The following is a 17,739-nucleotide window of genomic DNA, read 5'->3' as shown; positions in this document are numbered from 1 at the left end:
CATCCACCCCGCGGTGATGCCACGGAGAGAACTCCCTGCGAGAACTCCCTGCCCTGCCCGGAGAACCGGGAGCGCCGTCCCGGGACGCGCCCGGGGACGCCTGCGGGGCCGGGACGCGGCTGCGGCTCCCAGGGCGTTCCCAGGGCGCCGTTCCCGGTACCCCGGGGGTCCGCCGGGCACTGCTGGACACAACCAGAAGTTTCCAGCCGGCGGCTCCTCCGCCGTCCCCCGCCCTCCTTCTTCTCCTCCTCCTCCTCCGCGGCCCGCCCCTCGTCCCTCCCCCGCCGCCGCCCCCCGCGCCGCCGTTTCCAGACAGTTCCAGCCCCGCGCCCCCGCCCCGGCCCCCGCCGGATAAAGGCGCGGGCCCGGCCCCCGCCCCGCACTGTGCCCGCACCGCCAGGCCATGAGCGCGGCCGCGCAGACCCCGCCGCCGCCGCAGATGGAGGGCAGCGCCGAGCCGCTGCCGCCCGGCTGGGAGATCAAGATCGACCCGCAGACGGGATGGCCCTTCTTCGTGGATCACAACAGCCGCACCACCACCTGGAGCGACCCGCGCCTGCGGGCAGCGCCGCAGGTACGGCGGGGGCGGCCGGCCGGGGGTCCCGCGGGGCCGGGGTCACTGCGGGGTGCGGGGGGCACTGCGGGTGCGGGGGCCGCGCTCCCCCCGCGCGGGGCGATGCGGGGAGGGCAGGAGCTGCCTTTTGTCTCTGACGCACTGCAGTCCCTTTTCCGTGCGGTAAATCACTCGATACCTCGGCCCTGGGGTGTTTATTTAAAGTTGGTGAAGTCCGCCCGGACTGCCAGCGGAGAGGGGAACCTGATTTATTTTTCAGCGTGAAACAGCCCAAATGGTGAATGCTTTTAAAAAACCAACCAAACAAAAACTCCACAAACAAAAACCCCCAGCACGGACTCTGGTTAAGTTTCGTTTTTCTACCTATTTTTTCTTTTATTTTTATTGTTTTTCCCCCCCTTTTTCTTGTCCCCGGTCCCAAACTCTCCGAGCCGCTGCCCGCTCCGGTTTCGCTCCCGAAGCACGCTCAGGGAAAAGCCGCATCTCACTCCAAATATGTCCATGGAAGGAGAAACGCGGAGGGGAGAGCGGCCGGGATTTTGCCGGGGCCCTGAGGAATGACCCTTTCGGGTCAAGTAGTTCTCCGGGTTTTGGGGAATACAGCCCGTTCCTTCGGGGATTACAGCCCTCTGACCCAACAGCGCGACGGCTGCGGGCAGAAAGTGCTGGAAACTTGAGCGGAGTAGGAGTCGCCCGGTGGGAAGGCGATTCCCCCGGGGGCTCGGTGCGCTCCTCCGCGGGCAGCACCGCCTGTGCCCGGGCACGCCGGGCTGCCCGGCTCCCTGCCCTGCCCCGATTCCCCCGGGAAGGGGCTCGGCCACGTCCCGGGCGCTCCGCGGGGCTGGCCCGGAGCCCGCCGGGGAGGGGCCCGCCGGGGCTGTGGAAGGGCCCGGGGGGGCTGTGGAAGGGCCCGGGGGGGCTGTGGAAGGGCCCGGGGGGGCTGTGGAGGGACCATGGGGCTCTGGAGGGACCATGGGGCTGTGGAGGGACCGAGGGGCTGCGCAGCCCCCGGTGCGGCTTCGCTGCCCGTGCGGAGCGAGGGGGCTGCGGGATGCGACGGACCTGCCGCAACTCTTTTCTCTTGCAGCCTTGCGAGGCGCTCGAGAAGTGTTAATTATTTTAAGAACTTAATGTTTCTTAAAATAGTAATTGCTCGGTTTGTGAGCGCGGGCCGTGACTGAAAGCTCGGTGTGAGAGCAGCTGGCATTGGAAAGAAAGGGACGGACTTCTCCGTCACAAATTAACCCTCTTTTCAGCTCTTTAAGTGCTGCCTCGTTTGGTCTATAGATTCCAGTAATAATGCAAAGAGGTCTTAGGAAAATGTACTTTGCTAGTCTCAATAATCATATTATCATAGGAAAAAGTGCTTTATGTCCTCTTTGGAGGCATCGTCTTCCAGCTCTAATGGGGCACCTGTTAACATTGGCTCTTATGGCAATAAAAATAATAAATAATGTGGGTTTTTATAACCATAAAACAGACTTGAGAAGGAAAGTGTGCTGTTTACTCAAGGGCTTTTGTTACAGAAATACCACTTGAGACTAACCCATTTAACAGAACAGTGGCGTTTAAGCTGCTTTTGATAATTGTGTGAAGTGACTGGAAGTTCTCTGATGGGTCAGTTCTCTGCTTGAGTGGGTGCCTGAAACAAAGCAAATTTTCACCCTATGTCATGTGAAATTTGTGGTAATGAGAAGTGCCTCTTTTGCCAACTTGATCACAGATAAAAAAATTGCACCTGCTTTTGAACAGCTTTTGTGGGACACACGTTACTGCTTATAGAAAGAAGTAACAAATTTTCTTGTTTGGAAAAAGTGTGTATGCTTTGGGTTTGTTCAGTGAGAGACAGAAACGCCTCCAGAGATGAATATGGAAAACTGCTGATTTTTGAGAGTTCCTGTCTAATGTTCAAAGAAAAAACCCTCCAGTTTATGGTGATAGAAACTGCGTGTAGCTCCTCTCACCCAGCTGTTTGTCAGAGCCCTGAGTTAAGTATATCTGCTGGAATTCATGGACAATTCCTGAAATTTAGATTTAGTATCAGTAAATTTCATGAGGACAGGTACTATTTAGCAACAGAATCATAGAATCAAGCCTGAGGAAACTATGTCTCTTCCTAAATAATGTTTTCTTAGCTAGGCAATGCCAAAGAAGACAAATCACTCACTGACAGTGAATTCAAAATCCAGCAATGATTTCTGAAGACATTAGGCTTTTGTTCATACCTAAACAAGGACAAAACCAGAGATACAGGCAGAAGGAGAGACTAGATGGGAAGAGTTTCCTGTTTTCCTTCGTTCTCAGTCTAGCTCAAATGAGAACTTGTGGCTTTTAGAAGTGATTTGAGAATGACTAAACCTGATTGCATGTGTCAGACTTCACTTACCTTTACAAGGATCAAACTTGTACTGATTTCATTGCTTCACTTTCACTGAAATCAGACAGTGAAACTTGCGGTTTTTTATCACCTTTAAGGTGGTCTTACACTATATCTACCAATATCCTCTCTGTGAGTATTTGTCCTCTTTCTGTAGAGATTTTTGGCAACAAAATGAGGTATTACACTGGCTGTGGGCAATGAATGGAGCACAGATCTAGAGCTAACTGAGCTTTTCTAGCTTAGTAGTACAGCTGAGGCAGTGTCAGAGTGAAGTCCTGATGTTCCCAAGTGCTTGATCCTGGTCTTCTCACTTACTCCAGGCTTAACATCAGTGTAGCCATGCTGACTGCAGCATTCTGTGCCAGAGACATAATCAGGTAAAAGTTGAAGTGGCTCCTTTGAAATTTTAACCCATGACAGAGTCATTTTAAACCAACGAAACCAGACCTCGATTTTGCATTTAACTCTGTAGTTTAGATGTGTTTGTGAATTCAGCTGACTCTGTAATTTTCTCATTCAGTCTGGCCTTTTTTTACCCACATGAAGGATGGGTGTTCTTCCCCTGCATGTTTTCCTTTTACTTGTAAGAAATCATTGCAGTGTAAGGCTGAATTAGGGAGACCTTCCTGAGAAAGAGGAGAAAATCTCTTACTGCTCCAGTGAGAAATAAGGCACAACTTTGCAAATGACCAAAACCCACTTATTAATGAAACTTCTTGCTAAACTACTGATTTTCTTTCAAGTGTCTGATTAGTTAACAGTAAGACATTCGAGGAGTAAGGTACAATCAATACTGTGAAGCATGTATGTATATATATACATACTTTTACTGAAAGCATGTTTTCTAGCCATGTCACTCTTCCTTTTTTCCTTTGGTAGAATTACTGATTTCCTGTGCTTATCTATTATTATTTTTTGTGTTAACTTGGGGCATCACAGCTGTGCATACTTCCTGCAAGATTGTCTTATAATGTTAAACTGTTAACTTGGTGTTCCCTAAAATGTTGAAAAAAAATAGATTGCATTTAAAGAAGAAAACAAAACCAAGGCTTGTATAGGTATTTATTGATGCCCCTTCTACATGTTGTTTCCCCATGCAATAAATGCAGCTAAAAATAGAGCAAAGGAATTGACTGTGCTGAGCTTTGCTGGACGGATAGTGCAGTGATCGATAGCTCGCTGGTGCCTTGGGTTTGAGATAAAAGCTGGAGCAGCCAGGCCCACAGCCATAAAAGTGATCTGTGATCTATGTATTGCTTGCAAAGAGGACTGCACAGACCTGAACAAAGGGAGAAGGAGCCATCTTACCCTCCCACTGATGCTTCATTGGTGTTTGGGGAATAACTAACTACACCTAAGTTTCCATCCTCCCCCTTCCTGGCTGTTGTGGCTCTTTTCTCTCTGCTGCCCCAAATAAGCCTGAAGTCACTCAATTCTCATCTCTTTAGTGGTGAATTTATTTTTGAGCACTGACTTCTCCCGTTCGAGTTGAGCGAACAATTCTTGGGAGCCCAAATTAGAAATCGTGCCGGGGATTCAGTCCGGCCTCTCTGAAACTGCATCTCTGGCAGTGCTTCACATCAGGGGAAGGGAATGTGAGGCTGGCTTAGCTGGCAATTAAGGCTTCTCCTACCTGCAGTGCTCTACATTACTAATGCTGATGTGCACTCTGTCAGGTTAGCAAGTTAGTCACTGGGTTAAAAAGGTGCTGCGTATAAAAGGCATAATGTGGAGCAGTGGCAAAATTATCAGTAGGGGATTTTTGGAGGATTGTGACTGGCTCTGTCCAGATTCCCTGCAGCTGCTCTGTGTAGTTATTTAAAGCCCCCCCTTTACATGGTAAGCAGGAAGTTAATTTGTGGGGATATCAGTTAATCTGAAAACAAGAGGTGGATGGAATCGGAAGTAAGAGATAGGAGCATGAAGAACTCATGCTGGAGATTATGGCAGTGTCTGGGCAATCATGCAAGAGGCAAAGCAAAGGAGGTGTTGCAGAGTTCTGTGGAACTCCTGGCACTGTGTGCCTCTTATCTAAAGGACAAAGGAAGACTACTTGTGCCAGGTGGCAGCATTCTTGCCTAGGAATCATATTTTTAACACTTGTATATACAGGCAGGATTTTTCCATAATCACATGGCAAAAATAGAGTTGTTCCCACTGGAACTGTGATAAGACAGGTAACAGCCCAATATGCTGTGGGGTGTATAGACAGTATCACACCCCAGGTAAGCTCTGTCTCCAGAGCTTTCTGGGGCATCTGTGGTCTCTCTTCATGCCAAGTTAAAGGTAAATGTAAATTAGAAGAAATGGCTTGTTCACACAGATCACATTATTTAATTACAGACAGAAGGAAAAATGCTGGATCTTAAATATGTTGCAGAAGCTGTTGGTTTGATTATTTTTCCTTCTTGGTTTTACAGACAGGAAAATCAGGCATGTGTTGGGTAAGCAACTTGTCTGGCATCACCCAGTAGGTCAGGTAGCACGAAAGTGGGTTTTTTATGGCTGATGGCAAAGCCTTATGATTAATAAATGAGGTGCAGTGTAGCAAGTGGTTTTAGTGTTGGAAAATTGATGTTTAAGGAAGTGAAGTCACAGGAATGCTGCTCGCAAAATGAGATTTTAGATGCAAATGTGGACCCTGACTATAAACTGTGATATTCACAGCCCTCTCTTCAACCATTATTTACTTATTCTCATTTTTTTTATGAGCCATTGTTTTGCTAATTCTTGAGACTTATACTTTCTCCTGTATTCCAGATTTCTGGTTCACAGCTAGTAGGAAGGCAGCAGGTTGACTGCCTGCTTCTTAGGCAAGCAGGCAGTGAACAGGAATAACTGAATGAAGTGTGTCATTCTCATTGCCCTTGACAAGGATATCTCTGTTAGTCCTCTAAAGGGCTTTTCTTTAACCCTGCCCATTAAAGCTGACAGGGTGGGTGGTGATTCCAGCTCTCCTAAGAGTGCTCTGCTCCTTGTAGCAGTCATTGCTTCTTTCTCAAACATGTTCAGTTTGGCCCATCAGGTGCTTTCTGTGCACGGGCCAACTTCCACTCCTGGGCACAGAAGGCAGGTGATGTCATGTCAGCACTGAGGTGTTTTAGCTTCACAATCATCTTAGTGATCAAAAGAGGACCTTTTTTGTTCCTGCAACAAGATTGATCTGCAATGTGTTTGCTCCAGGCTCTCTGTGCTGAAAAGCTTAGGATTAGGTTTCTCCTTTTGTTTCCAGTAGTGTTTATTTATTCCTGGTGGCATCGCTGGCCTTCCTCAGTCAGAGCACATGTTAATGTAATACTTGGATAATGCAACCCAATAATTACAAGAGGGAACAAAAGGCCTATTTGCCTACACATGTGTATGTTAGGAAATAAAAACTCAGCATTCACCAAGTGGAACATCAAAAGCAGCCTGGCCTGTAATTGGGTTACATGATGCGACTGACACGAAGTTCTACTGAGACAGCTCATGCAACTCAGCTTATTCATGCTTTCCTTCAGTCATTAGCTAATGATATCTTGCTCAAATGCCTGTGTGCTCAGTCCATATATTTAAGCACAAATTGTGAGTAAAAGGGTGAGAATGCAAAAGTCTTCAGCAGCTGAAGTTTGGAGTCAGCACTGAGAGCAGATCACTCTGCACCTTCCAATTTGTGTAGTTATCTGGGCACTGTTAATAAAACCTACTTCATGCTAATGTTGTGCTATTAATGTGTTCAAATACAAAGCACTGGTGAGAAACTTCTTAGAAATACTTGGATATGCTGATTTCTGTTGATAGCAAAGCTAGTGTAGTACTTTTGCTTAGCTAACACAACAGAGAAGGAAAAAAGGTCTGTCCAGAAGTAAAATACAAATGGATATGGAATTCAATTCTAGTGCTTAGTTTTGCCTTTCTGTGACAAAACGTTGTTTTGTTTGTGTGGTTTTTTGTTTGTTTTTTTTTTTTTATAAATAGAATTGCTACATCATTCTTAGATTTTAATATTGGGTACTACTGTTTTTTCTGGTTATTCATGGTAATTTCTGATAAAAAATATATTTGAGCATGTGTGCAAAGGAAACTTGGTTGTTGTATTTCAGTCACTCATTTTAGTTATATTGTTGTATTTGGATGTGAAAGAACAGAATCATGCTACTCCCTTCTTGCTAAATATTTAGGATCTGAGTTTAATATCGTGGAAAATGTGTTCTGAAGTTAGATTTTATCAGGTATTAGCATTTTCTCAGTCATTGGAGCAACTAGAATACTTCTGTTTGCATAGTACTCCACAGCAGCAGCTTACAAGTTCAGGACCACTGAAGTCAGCAGACCCTCTGTTTGCTTACAGAAAGATGTTTAATCTCTTGGCAATGTTGGTAAATTCTGTTTTTCCTTTGCTTTAGATAATATTTACAAAACAGGTGCAATTTAAATACTTGCACTGCTGCTCTGCAAGAGCTACGGAGGTGCTACATGTGTGTGTAATAGACAGATGCTTTAGAGAACTGACTGTTATACTGCAAATAACAGCCATGCAGGTTAAGAAAAATGTAAGAGTGTGATGGCAGCAAAACTTGCTTTTAAACTTTATTTTGTAGACCGTTTTAGTATAAGGGGAATGAAAAATGCATTATGTAAGGAGTCTCAAAAGGGAGATTCTGAGTTCAGTACAACTATTCAAGTCATCTAGCATGCACACAGAATATTTTGACAAATTTAATTTGATTGGTACAGCCACCTGGAAAACTCCAATGGCAATTTGTTGGCATAAGCAGTGAGTGAATTTGCAGGTTTCTGTGTTTCAGTCTGGAATAACACTTGAGCAGTCGCTGGGGCACACTGGGAGTTCTGCCATTATCCACTCCAGATAGTGCAGCTGTATTAGGAATTCTGTTTCAACGCTGTTTTTTCTCTTGCTGTCGCTTTTTTTTCCTTCCAATGGCTCGTGGTTTCAGAACTCACTTAAAATCCGGGCAAGTTGGAGGATTTTAGTGTCAGTTCTGAGCATGCCCTTCCCATGGGAAGCCAAGAGGAGGATGGAGGGGTATGAAGTGTTTTTTTCCAGTTGCACAACCCGTGCTGGCTGCACCTTTATTTATCGTGGTGATGGCCTGACAACAGAAACGTCCTGGTCCTGAGAGGTGGGAGCGCTGTCATTCCCTGAGCAGAAATCCCAGCGTGGCTCAGCTGCCCCTCACAGCTGGGCCAGAACACTCCCCTTGGACTGCATGGGAGGACTCTTCCCTCAGCACCTCCTGAAATGGTGGCTTGGGTTTGAGTTCCTGGCGGTATTGCAGGCTCCCTGAAATGTAGACTGGGACTGTTGTCAGAATGTCTCAGCTGCTCAAGGGAGGTTTTTTTGCATTTTTGTGCTCCCCACTTTTTGGGGAGACTGTTAAATGTAAGTGAAGTGTGTGATCAGAGCTGGGATTGCTGCAGTGCTGGTACTCAGTCCTGCTGCTTACTGAAAATTCATTGATCCTCTGCTGCTTGTAGCTACTCTCAGCTTCGTTATTAAGGAATTTATTGTTTCTTTAGAGGAGGGCAGAGGAGTTTTACTTCAGTTTGTTTTAAGGCAGAAACCTGAATTGGGTTCCTGGCTTTTATGTGTAAACATTCCTTTATTACACATTTCTCTCTTTGTGCAGATTTGTGTTCAGTGTGAGCTCTGGACTTTTCCAGATAACATGTTTGTTAATATAACAAGCAAGAACTGTATGTGATAGAAGGCAAATAAAATCAGAAAATGGCTTTTTTTTTTTTTTTTGTGCTGGCTGGGCTCTAAAGCACAAATTAAAGCATTCAGAGCAAATCTATGAATTTTTTTCTCTGTAGGGTGATGATGGCAGTTTTCCAGAGCTTGATTCCCTTCCTCCCCCTTGCACACTGTCCCCAGGCACACCTGAGCTTCTCCTGCAGTGTTCCAGAACCTGTTTGTCCAGGCTGGAAATACAGACTCCCCTGCTCAAAACAGAACTGCTTGGGCTGAAAGCCTGGCCATGGGGGTACTGGGATCTGCTCCTACTCACTGTTGTGTAGGATTGTCACTAAAAAGGGACCCAAACCACTGGCAGCATCTCCCTGAACCCAAGGCCTTGGTAGTCTTTGGTGCAGAGTACATGGATGCCCATGTTTGTGATTGTAATACAGTGGGAATGGAGAAAAAACGACCAGGAATGTTTAAGATGTGGTGATGCAAACTGGCTAATGTAAGCAACTGTTTACAGAGTTAACTATTAATTAAGTGTTGAAAGGAACAATGTAGATTAGGAAGAGCAGTTGTGATGAGAGCACCTTTTCTGAACCTGATCTCTGCCTCAGAGCTACTGATGGTGGGGAAAACAAGGACACTGCACTTGTAGCTTTACTGAGGGCTGCTCCATATGACTGCACAGGTAAGAGGCATTGCTCTGTGGTTAGACCTGACTACAGGGGAAAAAAACCTGGGGCAAAGGACCAACTCTATACTAACTTTCCACAGAGGCAGCACAGGTTGTCTGAAGCTGTGAGAATATGTGAGAAATTATGGGAGTACAGTTTATGCTGTGGCTCTTAAGAGGGCCAGTGTTTCTATTCAAAAACAAAACAACCCCAAAGACAACAACAAAAACCAACCACACCAAACCCACCCAATGAAGTGGGCGGGTGAAGTAAAACTGAAGTTTTACTTCAGGTGCGAGATGAATGGTTTGGAAAAGCAGTCCAACCTGATTTTGGTTTGGTTCTGGGCTGCTGCTTTTGTATTTCTTACCAGGGCTTAAGTTGCTGTGGCAGATTTCTCAGATTGCTAGGCAGGTTCAAAACAAGGGCAGCCTCGCAGGTCTGAACATGAAGACATGGAAGGGGAAGCCCGTGGTTGGACTCTGGGTGGGGGGATGGACACTGTCCATGTTGAATCCTTGGCAATGATTTACTGCTCTGGATTACTCCAGATGATTGGAGGACTCATCCCCAAATGAAGCCGTTCAAAACACTGCAGACCCCCAAAATGCCAAGAGAGGAACTGACAACTAATCCTGAGCTCCCTACACCCAGATGGAGTGGAGTGGAGCTGGTTTGGCTGACAGCCTTCTCATGTCAGGCCATCTGCAGGTGCTCCTGGCCCACCCAGCTCCTAAACCCTTCCCAGCACCGACCCTTCCCACAGAGACGCTGGAAGTGAGGGAATCTCCTTTTTATAGCAGTGGGAGCCGTGGCTGTAGTGGGGGTGGCTGGGGAATGCTCGGGTTACTCCGTCAGGGAGACTGCAGAGCAGCTGGTGCAGGCCGGGCACAGAATGCCTGGAGTCCGCTCGGAGCACCAAGGTGCTTCTTCCCACTGTGGAATCATCAGTCTCCCTCCCAGCTCGCCCTGTGGACACTTGGCTCTGCCTCGGCCTCGCATTGTTGTCAGCTGAGCACACCTCACATCTATTTTCCTGCAGATGCAGTTTGCTGACGTAACCGCCCGTCCCTGCGGATCCCGGGAGAGGAGGCTGCCGGGAGGGCTCTGGGTGCGGGGTTGTGCCGGTGGGAGGTGAACAAGCACATGTTTTGTTGGTGCGTGGGGTTCTGGAAGCCCCTGGACAGCCTGTGTTGAGCAGAGGAACGTGGTTTCCTGGTAGGGTGAATCTAAAATGACTCATCTATCGGCGGTGGATCCCGGTGCAGACCTTGGCATGAGATCATCCTTGTTCTGCAGCTGGGAAAGCCAACTTCAGATTGCTGCTCCGTGCGAACTTTCTAGGCCTGGCTCTCCTCTGTGCCTCTTCCAGAATTCTTCCTTTGTGGAGGTTTTTTTTAATGAGTGAAAGGAAGTGGAGCATCGGGGCTCAGACTTTGAACTTGTTCCTTTCTGTGTTTTTTATCTTTATTAGTTTCCTTAAATAATAGCCTTTATTCTCTGAAGTTTCATTGCTTACAGGAATTCTCAGAAATTGCTTTTTAAGGGGATATTGTCATATAGAAAGAACACCGATAATCTGGTTGGTAAAATAGTTAATTCCTAATGAATTGGTATATTGACCCGTACAGAAGCAACATGAAATATTTTTACAGCTTAAACAACTCTTTAAAAATAGGGTTTCCAACACTTGCACCATATGTCCCCTTATTAAATTCTCCTCTTACTGAATAATGACATTACCCTCTGAATGACAGAGGTGCTTGTTATATGATCTGACTTAGAGATACATCTGGAACTTGGCCCTCGCGGGGTCTCAAAATAGAATGACCGATGCAGGAAGAACTTACTAGAGGACTTGTGAAGGCTCTGAGTACAAACCACTTCCACCCTTGCCAGGGCTTTGACATTGCCCAGTGAGCCCACTCAGACAACGCAGGGATTTTTTCATCTTGCTTTTCAGCCTTTTCTTCTTTGTTAGGCTGTCCTGTCCTCCCCCTCCCCTCTCCCTCAATATTTACTGAACCAAATCCTCCCTTTGCTGGAAGTGAATATATTCTTCAGTGTGCAGGGTCAGTATCTCTTCAATTAGTTGGGGGAAGAACAATACCAACGAGATTGTGTTTCTGATGGGATTAGTCTTCCTTGAAAATGTCCTTTCAGATGTTATCTGTAGCACAGATGTGTTCTGAGAGGTGCTAAGGAAATGCCTCTTGTTTGAGTTGGATGAGCTCCACCTGAAGAGGGTGGGCTGATGGCTGAAAGCTATAAATGCATGCTGAATAAGAAATCTTGTAGTTAGGCAGGTGTTTTAAAGCCCAAGTTAGTATTTATGAGAAGTGGGGCTGAAGGCCCCACACATGAGCAGATTTTTTAGCTTCCTCTCTTCTGCTGCCTGCACAGTTAGCACCTGCTGTTCGCTGCCCGGCACAGGCCTCAGAGGTCCCAGCTCCTCATACGCAGCTGATGCTGCTTTTAGGACAGACCTTCAGGCAGCTTTTTCTTACTGGCTTCACTGAGCTACCAATAACCACCGTGTGATGTTTTTAACTTCCAGGAAGGCCAGTCGTCAGCAAACGGCCCATCTCGCGACAGCCCCAGGCAGCCGCCGGCGAGAGAAGGAAACATGGGCTACCCCAAGCTCCGGGCCGGCTACATCCCCATTCCCGTCATCCACGAGGGCCTGGACGGCAGGCAGCAGCACCCCTGCTTCTCAGCCCCGCAGCCCGGGGCGCAGAGGTACAAGGCAGAAGCTGTGCCCAGCGCGGCGCAGGCACAGCCACCGCTCCGAGGGGCCTATTCCAGCCCCGAGTCCCCCGCGCGGGGGCCGGCGGAGGCCGCCCAGGCGGATAAACAGTGTGGACAGACAACGGCAGCTGCGGCACCGGCGGCACACGGACCCGAGGTAACCGCGGCACCGCGGGCTGGCTCCGCTCTGCGCCCGCGGCCTGTGTGGCCTCAATGTCACACGGGGAGCTGAGCCTTCAGAAAAGCCAGACTTGCCACGGGATTGCATTTTCCCCATGCTTTCCCAGTATTAAAATGCAGAAGTTGCGCAGTCACGGCGGCATAAATGTGTCTGGGTTTTGTAGGGTCACCTGCTTCCACTCTGGAGTGGTGCTGCAGAGATAAATGCATGTGAAGGACTTCTGCAAAAAGCAGCCTCTGAACCAAGCAGGTCCTGCAGCAGGGGAGGGGTGTTTGGGGTTATACAGGTTCCCTCACAAGTGGAGGGATAAAGACAAGTCTCTTGTGTTCTGCACCATGAGCCAAAGTGAAGCGAACAAAAGTGGGAGAGACAAAAATAAAAGTGTCCAGTCAGCGAACAACCCAGGCCACTTCAGAAGTTCTTAATTTAATATTTCAGTTGTATAAAGAGTATGGATTTACATAAAAGCAGATTTGAAAGTGAATTGTAAGGTGGTTTTGTCCTTTGGTGGCATGTGAAAATATTTTCAAATTATGAACTTATTTGAAAAAAGTCACCCTGCTTGTCCTGTGTTTCAGCTGGTAGGATTTTGGTTGGCCTGTTCTCTGTGGAGAACTAGCAAATTGGTATTCTTGTAACATATGGAAATACCAACTTCATTTTTATTCAAAGTAAGATGAGCAGGAAATTCAGCCTTCACCAAGCTGAAAACATATCAAGTCTGTAATTCAGCAGTAGTGGCATCTTGTCTGAAACTTATTTGGAGTCTGAACAATGTAATTAAAATCCTGTTGGCAGGTTTCTCAGCTGTCTTGACTAACGATGCCTTGTCCATGCAGCACCAGGACAAGAGGCCCAGCTTTTCCTGCTTCCAAGCTTTGTGTTGTCTGCAGAGTGGCTTCAGGAATGTGTCTTCTGTGCCACTTACTGAAGCCCTCAGAGATAACCAGAGAGGACTCAGAAGTTGATGTGACCAACTTAGGCAGTGCAGTGACAGTACCAACTGAGCAGAGTCTGTGTTGGTGACTGCAAGCTGTGTGTCAGCAAGGCCAGCAGTAGTGCCAGTGCTGGGGGCTATAATGCAAACCAGCAGTTGTTTATTTAGGGTTGCTGTTTCATGGGCAGCTGAGTGTTCACCAGCACCAAAAGAGGGGTCTTGTTCCCCTTCTCTCCTGCCTTGCCTGCCCCTCTCTTGCCTTCTGGCTGTGTTGTCCTGCCCTCTCCTGTGCCAGTTCCAGTCTGACCTGGCCTTTCACTGAGCTGTGTCACACACCCAGAAGGGAATCAGCTGCTGGGGCTGGTGCAGAGTGGGTGAGGGGATGGACTGGCAGAGCAGGAGGTGGGAGGCAGCTGGGAACAAACTGCAGACCCACAACCTTGAACATGCTGAGAACTGGATTCTGCAGCAGCTCAGCCCAGTGCTTGTTTCTAACAGCAGGTCTAAGCTAGTGCAGCTCCTGCTGCTGGTGCCAAGGGGTTGAGGTGCTGGAAGGTCCAGGAGAGGGGGCAAGAAGGGGCATTAGCCATATGTGTATTGCCATAGCCTGATACCAAATTAGTGACATGCTTTATAAAAACCCCAACAAAACATACAGAATCTGTTAGTGTGAGTGGGATCAGAAGTCAAAACGTTGTGTGCCTCTGTTAGGGTTTGATTTTTGTCTCCAGCTTAGAATTTGTTTGCTTAGCTTACTTTACCTCAAATTTGACAGGTTTAGACAGGAACAGCCATGCAAAAGCAGCAAACGTTCTGACTGAGCATCCACTCCCTGCTCATTTGAGGGCTGGGAATGCTGTAGCTCAGGTTTCTGCTTGTTCTAATGATGCTCTCACAACTTCTGTGGTTTGTCTAGTGAGGCTCTTGGCCAAAAAACCAGGGAAATGGAGCCCCTTGCATGCTGGAAACACAAGTTCAGTTTCTATGATGACTGTCTCCTTTTCTCTTTGAAAATGAAAAGTATTGTGAGCACAAAATGGTTAAAATGTACTAATGGATTTTGTTTTCACGGCAGCCTCAACCTCCAGGAGCATCTGATTCTCCAACAGTTTCCCCTCAGTCCTCTGGCAGACCCAATGCAGGAAGCCACCAGCTTCCTCGTGGTTATATTCCAATTCCCGTGATCCACGAAAATCTCCCCCGTCAGCCGACACAAGCCTACCACCAGGCCCAGAAGACACACTACCCTGCCCAGCAGAGCGAGTTCCAAGCCCACCAGCCGGTGTTCCACAAGATCCAGCCCGAGGAGAGGGAGCCCAAGGCGCCGCGGGCGCAGTCTCCGTTCAGGGTGGCTCAGAGAGGCTCTTCGAGTCGGGAGAGTTCACCAGCCAGAGTCACCACCCAGATCCAGCCCCCAGCTCCCATCAGAGTGCAGACAGTTGTAGACAGACCCCAGGTACGTAGAGCTGGGAAGGGAATCACCTCCCAGGGAGTTGGGGCTAGAGCTGGAAAGTGAGCTTGTACTAACACATACATGAAAGCACATAAAGCAGTCTCCGTTTCGAGATTTAAACAGGCTGGGAGATACTGAGATTAACATTGGGAGATACTGAGATTAACATTGGGAGATACTGAGATTAACATTAGCAGCGAGTTGCCTTTCCACCTCTCAGGACTGTGGAGTCTTTGGATCTCTGAAATGTGATTTAAGACATGATTTGATCTTCTCTCGTCAGAGTATAATTTGGTGTAATTACACTGAGGTCACCGATGTTGCATTATGTTTATGAGAAGAAAATCAGGTCCATGGGATTTGTGACATCTATGTAAATATACTTCACAGATGTCTCAGAGCCATTTAGGGATAGCATCAGATGCACAAAATCATTTTAGCTATGAAGAAAAAGGATCAGCAAAATCTAGTCTTAGAGCTTTTTGTTCTTCCAACTTGAAGCATGCTCTTGGTTGTACAACCTGTTGCTCATTGAACACTTTTTCCATGTTAAAATTCTTACTAAAACTACAGTTAAAGACTACTGGGAGTTAGACAGCTGTGAGTGTGTGGAAGTGGGTGTGTACAAGCCTTGATTTCCTCTCAGGAGCAGAATTAGGTTAATATATTTGAAAACCCATGTGCTAGGACAAAACAAGGAAGACTTCAGGTTAAATAGCATATTTTAGGTCATAGTGCTAATTTATTTTTGTGGGTGAGAGTTTGTGCTCCCTGCTCAATTTTTATGTTCAATGGGTAAAGCAGTAAGAGGCTGTCAATGCAGGCCTCTTACTTATTTGGTTTAAATAAAATATAGATATTTTAGATAGAAATATAAATATTATATAGAAAATGTAGATATTTCAGCCATCTAAATCCATGAGAGTTGGATTTGGCATCTTTCAAAATCCTTGTATATGTGCACAAACAAGTAAAGGAGGTGTCAGGGAAAGGAAAACACAGATCTCACAAAATGCAGTTTTCTGCTAAGATTTCAAAACTAATCTCAATTTCAAGAGGTTTCTGATTTGATGCCATAGATCTGGGGTAATCCCAAGGATTGTCCCTAATCACTCCAGTGTAATAAGATTGACACAGTAACCTCTGCATGTAAATACACTAAAGATAAAATCAGTAAAAATAAGCACTAGCAAAAAAAAAAAAGGAATGCCCTGAGAATAGGAACAGGATGAGAATAGCTCAGAATGTGACTAAAACTCAAAGTAGTTGGCTTTTCAAGAAAGGTGAGCTCTCAATTATTGACCCACAGGATGAAATCTTGACTGTGCTGCTGTCAGCTGCAAAAGGTCTTACTGACTTCAGTCAGATCCTGTCTTACAGAACTGCTCATGGGGCTGATTTTATTGAGCACAGGCAGGATTTGGTGTGTTGAAGTTTAATGTTTGTGAGAGTTGATTTGTGCCTGTAGTCTGCAATAGCTTGGAAATGCTTTTCAGCACAGTGCTGTTTTTGAAACCAGTAAAATTCAGCAGTGCACAAGAATGATTAATCATCTCGTGTGAAAATAGCACTGCTAGGAGGACAGAAAACTGGGGGTTAGGTTACTTGTTCTTCAGAGGGAAATAAGGAGCTTTGTGTCTCAACACAAAACTTGCCTTGCTCACCAGGTTTCTCAGCAACAAGTCCCTCCTCAAGAGCCACCAAGAGCACCCCCTGCGCCTGAAACGAAGCCTGAGAACAAGGCAGCCCCACCGCCCGAACCTGAGGCACCGTCAACATATATCCCAATTCAGGTCACCCACCAAGAACCAGACCCTAAACTACCACCCCAGAAGCCTCCAGCCATGGCAGAGAAAGCTGATAAAAAGGCTCCTCCCCCTGCTAAGGCTGCTCCCCCACAGGAAAGGCCTCCTCCTGAGGAAGCGCCGCCGCCGCCGAAGACGATGGAAACAGGAGAACCTCCAAAGCATCCTGGTGTTTTGAAAGTGGAAGCAATCCTGGAGAAAGTACAAATGCTTGAGCAGGCAGTCGACTCCTTTGAAGGCAAGAAAACTGACAAAAAATACTTGATGATTGAAGAGTATTTGACCAAAGAGTTGCTAGCCCTAGACTCAGTGGACCCTGAGGGTCGTGCGGATGTGCGCCAGGCCAGGAGAGATGGTGTAAGGAAGGTCCAGACCATTTTGGAAAAACTTGAACAGAAAGCAGAAGATGTCCCAGAACCTGTTGATGGACTTCAGCCAAATTGTCCAGAGCCTAAGCCACCACAGGAAATCATGGAGATTGAACCTGTGGTAGTCAAGAGTAAGGGAGATACCAGTAATAAAAATGCTAAAGAGGAAACCAAAATGGAAAGACATCAGCCTGAAACTAAGGAAGAAGTGTTTACCAATCTGGCTACTACGACAAACACATCTAATAACCCAACTGAACCGTAGCTATGTGCTGAAATCCAAATCTCTCAGACTTTATAACTTAAAGTGTGTTTAAGTGAATTTTAAGTTGCATGCATTTCCAGAGCTCTTTTCAACTGGTTTTAATCAACGTAGCAGCTTGGGACACAGTAAACACTTTGTGGGGAAAGGAGGGAGCTAGAAAGAACGTAATGCATTTATCCTTTATTCTTACACTATGTAAAAGACATGTCTCAAAAATAAACCCTGTACATTAATTGCTTTTAGATCAGCTGAGTGGGGGAAAAAAACCAAACTACTTCAGGGTTAATATTGATGCGTGTTGTTTAGGGTGTATTCTTTTGCAGGTGATTTTTGTAAAATCAGTGGCCTGCATTGTCAGAATACCAGTCCTCTTATAAGTATAGCCACTCTTAACAGTAATGTTTTTATTTTTAATGTTCACAGTTGGGCACTTTAAGTAATGATGGATAGAAAGCGTGTAAGAAACTGTAGGGATATTTATATGTGTGCAGGACTTCAATGCTATATTTTAAGAGGGAAATAAAATGATATGGAAGCCAAATTTAGTCTTGTGATTTTATAAGGTGGAAATGTAAAGGCAGTAGTTGGATTTAAAAACACTCTCTAAACACAGAGATTTGTTAGAGCAGCGCTGTAGTTGAAGTCTGACAACTGTTTTCTCACCA

General features: G+C 46.4%; 2 protein-coding genes across 2 annotated transcripts in view; both read left to right on the top strand.

Annotated features, from left to right (window-relative positions):
- Positions 1-17,739, top strand: part of INPP5F (inositol polyphosphate-5-phosphatase F) — a 278,232-nt gene that overhangs the window by 200,786 nt on the left and 59,707 nt on the right. The gene's annotated exons all lie outside the window — the stretch shown is intronic.
- BAG3 (BAG cochaperone 3) lies at positions 335-17,615 on the top strand. Its single transcript, XM_064663661.1, has 4 exons — positions 335-574; positions 11,875-12,222; positions 14,259-14,639; positions 16,304-17,615. Exons 1-4 carry the CDS (start codon positions 404-406, stop codon positions 17,072-17,074), a joined length of 1,671 nt encoding a protein of 556 aa, XP_064519731.1. The 5' UTR covers positions 335-403; the 3' UTR covers positions 17,075-17,615.

This window comes from Pseudopipra pipra, chromosome 8, assembly GCF_036250125.1.
Source record: "Pseudopipra pipra isolate bDixPip1 chromosome 8, bDixPip1.hap1, whole genome shotgun sequence".
Taxonomy (NCBI): domain Eukaryota; kingdom Metazoa; phylum Chordata; class Aves; order Passeriformes; family Pipridae; genus Pseudopipra; species Pseudopipra pipra.
The sequence above is the reverse complement of the archived record's forward strand: the minus strand, read 5'-3'. Positions and strand labels throughout refer to the sequence as shown.